The sequence below is a fragment of the Gorilla gorilla genome, chromosome 7, assembly GCF_029281585.2.
Source record: "Gorilla gorilla gorilla isolate KB3781 chromosome 7, NHGRI_mGorGor1-v2.1_pri, whole genome shotgun sequence".
NCBI lineage: Eukaryota > Metazoa > Chordata > Mammalia > Primates > Hominidae > Gorilla > Gorilla gorilla.
The window spans coordinates 106,011,712-106,023,352 of record NC_073231.2 but is presented as its reverse complement, the minus strand read 5'-3'; the positions used below and the strand labels follow the sequence as shown (position 1 = coordinate 106,023,352).

At 38.2% G+C, this 11,641-nt stretch overlaps 1 protein-coding gene across 3 annotated transcripts in view; it reads right to left on the bottom strand.

Annotated features, from left to right (window-relative positions):
• Positions 1-11,641, bottom strand: part of SPAG1 (sperm associated antigen 1) — an 84,347-nt gene that overhangs the window by 55,255 nt on the left and 17,451 nt on the right. For all 3 annotated transcript variants that reach the window (XM_031013654.3, XM_031013655.3, XM_063709408.1), the window contains exons 4-7: positions 9,069-9,194; positions 3,577-3,638; positions 2,950-3,056; positions 2,279-2,384 (exon numbers count right to left, since the gene is read on the bottom strand). In XM_031013654.3, coding sequence (XP_030869514.2) covers positions 2,279-2,384; positions 2,950-3,056; positions 3,577-3,638; positions 9,069-9,194 — 401 coding nt within the window. The remainder of the gene's footprint in view (positions 1-2,278; positions 2,385-2,949; positions 3,057-3,576; positions 3,639-9,068; positions 9,195-11,641) is intronic.

Here is an 11,641-nt window from a genome sequence, read left to right as displayed (position 1 = left end):
GGCTGAATTGTATCCCCCAACATTCATATGTTGAAGTCCTAACCCCACAGTATCTCAGAACATGACTGTATTTGGAGATAGAGTCTTTAAAAAGCTAATGAAGGTGAAATGAAGTCATGAGAGGGGGCCCAGATCCCATAAAAATGGTTTCCTTATAAGAAGAAGATATTCGGACATACATGTATGGACAGACTGTGAAGTCACTGGGAGAAGACGGCCGCCTACAAGCCAAGGAGAGAGGCCTTGAAAAAACCAACCCTGCTAGCACCTTGATCTCAAACTTCCAGCCTCCAGAAGTGTGAGAAAAGAAATTTCTCTCGTTTAAGCTGCTCAGTCTGTGGTACTTTGTTACGGCAACCTTAGCAAACAAATACAGCCTATATTATCAAAAATAATAAAATACAATTCTACAAGCATACTAAATCAATATTTAAACAGATGCTTAAATATCCAGTTAATAGCCTTAAAGTTAACTCAGGCTTTAGAGGCATTATGGGAATTTAAATACTGATAGATCTGGAATCTGAGCTTTAGTTACTGGAATAAAAAATGAAGGTAGAAAAAGATAAATACCTATAGATCACTTTAAAAAAAACCATTGATGTAAGTTAACATCAAATATCAAATACCAAACACATTTTTTGAAGCCAGGCATGGTGGCTCACCCCTGTAATCTCAGCACTTTGGGAGACCGAGGTGACAGCATGGCTTGAGGCCAGGGGTTCGAGACCAGCCTGGGCAACATCATGAGAGCCTGTCTCTACAAAAAACACAAGAGAAAATTATCCAGGTGTGGTGGCTCACACCTGTAGTCCCAGTATTCTCAGGAGGCTGAGGTGGGAGGATCCCTGGAGCCCAGGAGTTTGAGGCTGCAGTGAGCTATGATCACACCACTGCACTCTTGCCTGGATAACAGAGTAAGACCCTGTCTCAAAAAAAAAAAAAAAAAAAGAATCTGCCCAAGGTCAGAAAGTGGTAGTCTGAATTCCCTTAACCATCATACTATGCTGCTTTAATTCTTCAACTATATGACTCCTCAAAAAAGAAGAAAAGAGCTTTGTAACCTGTAATAGACAAGAGAATCTCTGGTATAAACCTACAAGAAAAGAAAGAACAGTTATCAAGGCTGACATCCACCTGCCTGAACAGGGGAGGCTGTACTGAATGAATGATCCATCATATATCCTCTTTACCTCGTATCTTCATTTAAACAATCTGAGAAAACTTCTTTAGAGACACCAACAACATTGAAAAAAATCTATCTTATTTCCAAAGGTGGAAAAAAGATTGTACAGAGTTTAGTGCTAAGGTAGCATTAGTGATTCTATAAGAACGGTTTATCTGTAACAACATTTTAAAAACTTAGTCTACTTTTCATAGGCTGCTAAGAACTTCAGAAGTTCATATACATATTTATTGAACATCTACTATGAACCAGGTACTTTGTTGGGCCTTGGGGATACAGTGGTGTAAAAATCCTTGACAAATGGGTTCTGCTGTTACAAATCTTACATTCTAGTTATTATCAAATCACACAAGCTTAAATTATACTTCTGACAAGTGCTACAAAGGAGAGGTAAGACTGCTATAAGAGCCTATAAATTGGGAGGTGAGGTGGGTGGGGTGAGACAGAGATTTAACCTAGTTTGGAAGGTGAAGTAAGACTTCTCCAAAGAAGTAAGGTGAAGACTAAGATCTGAAGGATAAATCAGAATTAACTAGATAATGGAACGAGGGAAGAGCATTTTTTTTCTTAATTTCCTTTTCTCTTTTAAAGGCTAGTCAAGTGAAACAGTGGGAATGGAGAAGGAACAAGGAAATCTGTAACTGGTTGTGATCAATTAGTTGTAAACACCACTGTACTCAGACCAGCCATGGGAAAAGCATTTTTGATGGTGCACCCAGCATGTGCAAAGGCCCTGTGGTAGGAAGGAGCACCAAAGTACTAGAAGTAAATCCAGGCAGTCTACAATGGAACCCAAGTTATTCACTTCTATATCATATGGGCCTTCTGTTGAATTCCTGTCAGATGCCTTCTATTTTCTCTGCAAGATAGGAAGTTAAGTCTTCTGTCAAAAGTAGGAGTGGAGTGGGAGCTTAGAGGTTTGAGAAAAATTATTGAAAAAATAGGAGAAACACAAGTGAATATATGATAAATCGCAAGTACAATACATTGAGAGATTCTGACATAGACTTTCGCTTATTTATATTGTTTCAACAATGAAAACATTATCATTTTTTAAAAGGCAAGTTTAAACCCCAACAAACATCTGCTCACCTGGTATAATACATCACTGCTTCTTCATAATCTCCTGAGTTGAAAGCTTCATTTCCTTTCTCCTTTTCACGAGTGGCAAGAAAATCCTTTTCTTTCTCAGTTAGACCTAGAAATAAATGTTATCTACTATACGTAAACGTATAATTTAACAGAATTTTTGAAGTTTAAATCTAAGAATGCTTATTTTAACAGAAGCAGAAGAAAGCAGAAAGATCATAAAATAAACAAAAGAAAATAAAAGGTTCCCCAAGCTTAGGGATGTTTTCTTTTTAAATCATTCACAAGTTTTGAGGATTCAGAATTTTTTTAATGATTGATTTCGTTTCACTTTATAGGTGCTAGTCCAATAAACTGCCCCATCTTTTTGTTTTGAAGCAAAAAGAAAACAATTTTAGGAATTTGGAGGAAAAAGAGGATTGGAAAAAAGGAATTAAAAACAAATGAATTACAATAAGAAAAATAGGTTTATGTTTTAAAGCCTTACTACATTTAAAAATTAAGTGGGTAAAAGAGAGAAGTGAATTTGTTGAGTGGTCAACTGTAAGAGAAAATCCATAAACTTTTCATGGTAATCTGTGCAGTACTCAAAGACAATGTCTTCTAGATTGACACTTTTTATTATAATTGAAAAACTTTAAAGACTACTAAATTATTATTTTTTCTCCAATTACCTGCTGTATCTATTCTTGTCTCAATTTTAGACAAGTGTGACTTGTCTATTATCGTCTTTTCTTTGTAATCTTCATCAATTTTTAAACATTCCTTCTCCACGTCAAATCTTAAATGAAAGAACAATAAAAACCAAAAAAAGTACAATACAGGCAAGAAAATAAATTTATCATTGATATTCTTATATTTGTACAAGTATGCCTTTGGATACATATTCAAAAATATGTAGTAAGTTAATAGTTCAAGTCATCTGAGTTCCTTCTTAAGAAAACATACAATTTAGTGAGAACTTAAACGTTAATCAAATCTAAACTGGTCAGAACTTTGAAATTAAAATTCTGACTAACTTATCTCAATTTTAAATTTTTGTTCCTTTTTAGTTTGGATGGGTATAAAAATTACATTAGTTTTTTTGGCTGACTTTATAAAAAAATAGGATGTAGTAGTTTTTTATGTACTGAAAAAAACATCAAAAGTGCTGAGGCCAGATATTCTCAGTACTCTATTGAAGTAATTTGGTATTCTTGACATGTTAAGGTTTATAATAATTATTTAAGAAATTATTGCAGTATTTTGTGGTAGATAACTTTTTTAGTGATACATTTTATATAAAGACATGTAAAACATACTTATCCCATTCCGCGTAATCCCTTGGAGTTTTCTTTTTAGTTGGTCTTTTAGAATATTTTTCCTAAAAGAATAAAATCATATTTTATGAGACATATTTAATATAAGATTATCAGGTTTTACTGTAAATGCATGGAAAGTATTGGGTTAAGATATACAAATGGAGGCCAGGTGCGGGGACTCACGCCTGTAATCCCAGCACTTTGGGAGGCTGAGGTGGACAGCTCACTTGAGGCCAGGAGTTCCAGACCAGCCTGGCTAACATGGTGAAACCCCGTCTCTACTAAAAATACAAAAATTAGCTGGGCATGGTGGCGCACACCTTTAATCCCAGGTACTTGGAGGTTGAGGCATGAGAATTGCTTGAACCTGGTAGGTGGAGGTTGCAGTGAGCAGAGATCGAGCCACTATACTCCAGCCTGGGTGACAAAGAGAAACTGTCTCAAAAAAATAAAAATAAAATAAAGATATACAAATGGAATGGATAAGAAAAATAGGTACCCTGGAAGTTATAATAACTTCAGTATTATAGTTATTAACATAATAATATACAGCATGTAAAAGAAAGAATTTTAAATTTGTAGTTAATTCTGGGGACAATCTATAGGTTTTTAAGTATATACATATAAAATTTTAAAACTTATGTGTGAATATGATTATTTCTGATTTTCTTATAATAAAAAAGTACTGAATTCTGATTCATTCTTTTCAAACCTAGGTATTGGAGAAACAAGAATAATTGCTATATTAGTCAGAAGTTTGCAATGATAGTAATCTGATTTGGAATAATTACATTTAAAAAGAAGAAATTATCAGCTTATATAACTAAACTGATGGAAGGGCAGGGGTGCTGCTGGATGAGGGGATTCCTATGCCCTTTCTCCAGCTCTCCCTGCCCCTCCCAGGCTCTGCTCCTCTCTACCTACTGATTTCACTTTCCCTGATGGGTACCTGCTTTCTCCATGTGGCAGGAAACATCACCACAAGCATTCTGGAATTATAACCTCACAGCTCTCTCCACCAGAGGAAAAGGAGAGTGACTCTTCTCTCCATCTTCAGTTAGAGAAATTCCAAGGAAGGACTGATTGGCTAGCTTGGGTCATGGGCCCATCCTAACCAAGCACTAACAGTGGCCCAAAGTAGCCACATTCCCACTGCTAAAGACAGAGGGCAGGTTCTGCACCAGAACAGAATGAGAGAAAGGCAAACAATAGCCATAATGCTCACAAATAATCAGTCTCCCAGAGAGGGTACAATTTTTTGCTAGATAAGTACTAAGGAATATTAACTTTAAAATATTTATCTATATAGTCTGAAGAAAGGGAAGTATAGCAGAATTTATAATAATAAAGTAGGTACTGATTTGTTTTTAAACTATTACACATCTTCATTCTCATTAGGCTCAGGTTTGCTAATAGCAATACTAAGAACTATATAAACTACATAAATGAGTACTATGCAGTCCTTACAGGCTCAAAAAGTATCATTTGATGCTTGAACTCGATTTCCTACTCATAAAGACAATGTTCTCAATGCTAAGATGATGTTATGGGTTGAATTGTGTCTCCCAAAAACAATATGATGAAGTCCTAACCCCGGTACCTGTGAATGAGACCTTATTTGGAAATAGGGTCTTTGCAATGTCATCAAATGAAGATGAAGTCATTAGGGTGGGCCCTAATCCAGTATGACTGTGTCCTTATATAAAGAGGAGAAGAAGTTCCAATAGAAGGAAGCTGGTGGTGTGGAAATGAAAACAGAGCTTAGAGTTGTGCCGCTACAAACCAAGGAAGGCCGGGGCTTCCAAAAGCTGGAAGAGCCAAGGAAGGATCTTCCCTTACAGGTTTTCGAGGAAGCAAGGCCCTGCCAATACCTTGATTGTGTACTTCTAGCCCCTAGAACTGTGAAAGAATACATTTCTGTTGTTTTATGCCAACCACTTCCTGTGGTGTTACAGCAGCCCTAGGAAACTAATACAAGTGGTATCACTTAGTTTCAAAAGGTCATTGATTCAAAATCAGGGGTATTTAATATTCATATGTGGCTCTCAAATACCTACCTGTGACAAAAAATATCCCCCTTTAGGGATCAAGAAATGGACATGAATTGGCTTGACTGTGGTAAGCATTTCAAAATGTGTAGATATATCAAAATGTCACATTGCACACCATAAATACATGCAAGTTTTATCAATTATGACTGAATAAAGAAGAAGAAGATTTTCAATAAATAAAAAAAGAATGTGGAGCAATAAAAGTCTCAAGACATGGACTCAGTATACATGATAAATTCTAATGTGTAATATTATATTTGGATATTTTAAGAAGGCAATGCTCCCTGACTTTGAAAGGCTGGGACATGTGCCTTCTATGTATTCTCATAACACTGCATATTTACTGTCATAATCCATTATATGCTACATCAGTGGGGCTCAAACTTTTCAGTATCATGACACTCTCGCACTCCTCAAAATTATTGGTCATTGGAGTTATACAGATTTTCCAAATATTCACAGATTTCATTATGCAATTTTAAAAATCACAATTTGTTAATATCTGCATGGAGATCATCAAAAAAGACTTTCAAGTATGTTAAATAAAATTTATAGAAGGTCAATGATTTGGACTAAGCTCCTGCACTAGGCCCCAACAGACTTAAATACAGTCACTAGTGCTCAAGTTCCACATCACCAAACCAAAACTAAGTTGCTTATCTGACTGGAGAAATCAAGAGACAGAGATAATAGCCAAATTTCTGCTTTAACCCTTATAAGGAAAGTAACCTGTTATTAAATAGTCTATTTTTTGTATGCCTTGTCCCTGCTCAAGCTACCTTATAAAAACCAGCTGTTCTGCCATGGCCATTGGAGCATATTTTCTAAATTTTTAGAGGAGGTGCCATCCTGATTCATGAATTGTTAATAGAAGCCAATTAGATCTTGAAATTTGTTGTAATTTTGTCCTTTGACAAGTATCCCCCTTAAGGGCTATTTTCTGTCGCAAGCAGATATTTGAGAAACACATAATATCTAAATTATTAGATATTGTTATATTATACTAAATATTTAATACCTCAAGCCCTAATTTGCACTTTGTTTTTAGAGACAGGGTCTTGCTCTGTTGCCCAGACTGGAGTACAATGGTGTCATCATGGCTCACTGCAGCCTTGACCACTAGGGCTCAAGCAATCCTCTTACCTCAGTCTCCTGAATAGATAGAACTAGAACTACAGGCATGTGCCACCACACCACACTAATAAAAAAAAAATGTTTTGTAGAGATGGGGTCTCGCTATGTTGCCCAGGCCTCGAACTCCCGGGCTCAAGTGATCCACCCGCCTTGGCCTCCCAAAGTGCTGGAATTACAGGCATGAGCCACTGCCCCCCTGTGCCTGGACCTAATTTGCACTTGAAAGGTCAGATTTTCTTACTAGCAACAAATACTGTGAGTTGTTTTTCTTAAAGCGACAGGCCTCCTTCATTCACTTCCAACAAAATTTTTGCCAAAATCCTAAGTCTGAATAATGACAGTTTGTCAACCATTATTTCAAGTAAAAACAGCATTCCAGGAAAATGTGGCTATGCATCATATCATAACCATCATATTTGACTATGCAGGGAAGTGCTTTCTGCATACTTCTCACTTTGTCACAAAATACTAACAGGACATATCCTGGAAGTTCAAGATCTAACAAAGTAAATATTCTATTATTTTATCAAAGGTATTTTTAAGTAAAATTGGAATTTGTTTTTACTGTATACACAATGTGGTGCCTGCCTTGCTTCATGTTAAAGCAATAGCAGCTTTATCCTCAGGGCAAATACCAACACAGTGACAAGGACAAAGCATTAGTATTATTTTCAAAATAGCACTAACTTTCTGGACCCCCTGGAAGAATCTCTGGGACTTCAAGGGCTTCCTAGACCATACTTTAAGAACTACTGTACCACTAGTCCATCCACCCCATTGCTCCTTCAGCAATGCTTGTTCATTGTTATATTTTCAGGGCACAGTCTTAGTACACCAGGACTATTATTATTGTTATTATTATTTTTTGAGATGGATTCTCACTCTTTCCCCCAGGCTGGAGTGCAGTGGCGTGATCTCAGCTCACTGCAACCTCTGCCTCCCAGGTTCAAGCAATTCTCCTGCCTCAGCCTTCCAAATAGCTGGGATTACAAGGGCCCACCACCATGGCTGGCTAATTTTTGTATTTTTAGTACAGATGGGGTTTCACCATGTTGGCCCGGCTGGTCTTGAACTCCTGACCTCAAGTGATCCACCCGCCTCGGCTTTCCAAGGTGCTGGGATTACAGGTGTGAGCCACCATGCCCAGAGTTTTTTTGTTTGTTTGTTTTTGTTTTGTTTTTTTTGAGACAGAGGAGACAATCTCAGCTCGCTGCAACCTCCATCTCCTGGGTTCAAGCAATTCTTGTGCCTCAGCCTCCCAGGAAGCTGAGATTACAGGCACATGCCACTATGCCTGGCTAATGTTTTTGTATTTTTAGTAGAAATGGGGTTTCACCATGTTGGCCAGGCGGGTCTCGAACTCCTGGCCTCAAGTAATCCATCCACCTCAGCCTCCCAAAGTGCTGGGATTACAGGCGTGAGCCACCGTGCCTGGCCAGCTATTCAATAAATACAATTTCATTGATTGCAGATAGTGGCATCCTCACCAGATTACTGTACACCTCCATTACCTGCTTAATTCCTAATGAGGAGTAAAAAGATCCAGGAAGGTAAATTATCAGAGAGCAGAGTGATGAGGAGCCATGGATGTTTTTAAAATAAAATTGATTCAAAGAAAAGATGAGAATAACAAGAATGAGTTAACCTAGAATGAAAAGGCTTGGGGAGTCATCTGAGAAATTACAAGGTCAGATGGATGCCAGGAACCCCAGTTTCAACCTAAAGTTAAATAGAATGGGCCTGGAACTTCAACAGGCCCCTTCTCTGTGGAGCCCACAGATTAAAAAGGAGAGGTCTATGTGACAAAATAGGGACCGACAGAGAAATGGGAATAAGGGGAAAAAACATGCACTAAACAGAGGAATGACATTTATAAGTACTGAAAGTATCTGTTTACTGTTTTAAATCCATAATTAAATTATGTAACATGATATATCCTCTATAGCCCTACTAGATATATACAATTGTTCCCTGAAATTTTCACACACTGAATCAGACCTTTTGCTCTCATCAAAACTGGACGGAAGAGACAGGGTGTATAAAAAAAGAAAAAAAAGACTAAAGGCAGTAAATAAGCCCAAGATGCAGGACTTCAAAGGAAAAAACTGTTTCATTTTGATTTCCAAGTAATGAGATAGTAAAGAACGTGATAGTTCCCAGCTGATAGTTCCCAGCCAGCTGAACAAACTCCCCAACTCTTCTAGAGGACATCACACATAGGCTGCTCCAATTAAACTGGGATTGCCCCTTAATAAACAGCAGCAATCCTCTCCTGTTACCACCCACAAAGATATCAAAGAAGCCTACCTTGCCTACATGAAGACAGCTGTTTGAACCACGAACTGGAGGCAAATTATCTTTCATTGCTGGAAATGTCTCAGTTTCATGAAAGTGCATTTTATCTTCTTCTTTTTTAATTTCTGATACCCAACTCTGAGAATAGAGAAAAGGGTAAATATATAGTTTGAAATAATTATAACCAAGCATAAGAAAGAACTATAGTTGAACCTTGAACGATATAAGTTTGAACTGCACTGGTCCACTTATATGTGGATTTTTTTTCAGTAAAAATATTGGAAAAATTTTTGGAGATTTGTGACGATTTGAAAAAACAGATGAATTAGAAATATCAAAAAAATTAAGTTAGGTATTTCATGAATGCATAAAATATATGTAGATACTAGTCTGTTTTATCATTTACTACCATAAAGTATACACAAGTTATAAAAAGTTAAAATTTATCAAAACTTACCCACACAAACACTTACAGACCATAAATGGCACCATTCACAGTAAAGAGAAATGTAAAAAAAAAAAAGACATGAAGATGCAGTATTAAATCATAACTGCATAAAACTGACTGTAGGAGACACTATAATATGTAATAATTTCACAGCCACCTCCTGTTGCTATTGTGGTAAGCTTAAGAGTTACAAGTATCTGCTTAAAATGCCTTGTGACACTAGTCATCTCTGCAGGAGCAGTTTGTCTCTAGTAAACTGCATCTTGCCATAAGAAGTGATCTCTCACAGTTCTCACATATTTTTATGATGTTTAGTGTAATCCTGTAAACCTTAAATAACACCATGGGACCCATACAAAGTGTCACTAGTGATGTTGGAAGTGCTCCCAAGAAGCAGAGAGAACACATGATATTACAAGAAAAAGCTGAATTGCTTGATATGTGCCAGAGATTAAGATCTGGCATAAGCTACAGTTGCAGTTGCCCACCATTTCAAAATAAATGAATCCAGAGTAAGGGCCATTGAAAAAAAAGAAAGCAACGAAAAAAAGAAGGAGAGGAGAGGGAGAGGAAAGGAGGAGGGAAAAGGAGAGAGGGAGGGGGAGGAGGAGAGGGAGAGGGAGGGGTAGGGGGAAGGGGAGAGGGAGGAGAGGGGAGGAGAGGGGAGGAGAGGGGAGGAGAGGGGAGGGGAGGAGAGGGGAGGAGAGGGGAGGAGAGGGGAGGAGAGGAGAGGGGAGGAGAGGGGAGGAGAGGGGAGGAGAGGAGAGGAGAGGAGGGGGAAATTTATGAGGCCATCATTGCATCACTGGGGCTACATCATCAGGTGCAAAGACTTTGCACTTCTTGTGAAATGCCTTTTTATCTTGTATTGAAAATGCAGCCTTCATGTGGGTGCAAAATTGATTTAAGAAAGACATTCCTGGCTGGGTGTGGTGGCTCACGCCTGTAATCCCAGCACTTTGGGAGGCCGAAGCGGGCAGATCACTTGAGGTCAGGAGTTCCAGACAAGCCTGGCCAACATGGTGAAACCCCGTCTCTACTAAAAATACAAAATTAGCCAGGTGCGGTGGCGGGCGCCTGTAATCCCAGCTACTGGGGAGGCTGAGGCAGGAGAATTACTTGAACCCAGGAGGCGGAGGTTGTAGCAAGCCGAGATTGTACCACTGCACCCCAGCCTGGGCGACAGAGCAAGACTCAGTCTCAAAAAAAAAAAAAAAAAAGAAAGAAAGAAAGAAAAAAAAAAAGACATTCCTATAGACTCTAATATGATTCCAGAAAAAGCAAAGTCATTATATGACAACTTAAAGCAAAAGGAAGATGATGGACCTATAAAGCTGAAGAATTGAACGCCAGCAAAGGATGGTTTGAATTTTAGAAAAAGGTTTGGCTTTTAAAATGTCAAGAGAACAGGAAAAGCACTCTCTCCCAACCAAAAGGCAGCAGACAAGTTTCCAGGCGCCATTGAGAAAATCAATAAAGAGAAAGAATATCTGTCTGAGCAGGTTTTTAATGCAGACAAAAGTGCTGTATTCTCAGAAAAAAAAATGCCACAAAGGATATTTATTAGTAAGGAACAGAAGCAAGCACCAGGATTTAAGGCAGGAAGGGATAGGGAAGCTCAACTATTTTGTGCAAACTCAGTTGGGTTTATGATCAGGACTGACCTTATTTGTAAAGCTGCTAACCCTCAAGCCTTGAGGGGAAAAGATAGATATCAGCTGCCAGTCTTTTGGCTGTACAACAAGAAGGCCTTTTTCTGTATTGGTTCAAGAACACTTTTTCTGTATTGGTTCCATCAATGCTTTGTTCCTGAAGTCAGGATGTACCTTGCCACTAAGGGACTGCCTTTTAAAGTTCTTCTGATGTTGGACAATGTCCCAGGCCATCCAGAATCCCATGAGTTCAAGACCGAAGGGGTCAAGTGGTCTACTTACTCCTAAACACAACGTCTCTAATTCAACCTCTAGATCAGGGGGTCACAAAGATCTTTAAGAACTTTACTGCATGCTAGCTGGGTGCGGTGGCTCATGCCTGTAATCCCAGAACTTTGGAAGCTGAGGCAGACGGATCACGAGGTCAGGAGATTGAGACCATCCTGGCTAACATGGTGAAACCCCATCTCTACTAAAAATACAAA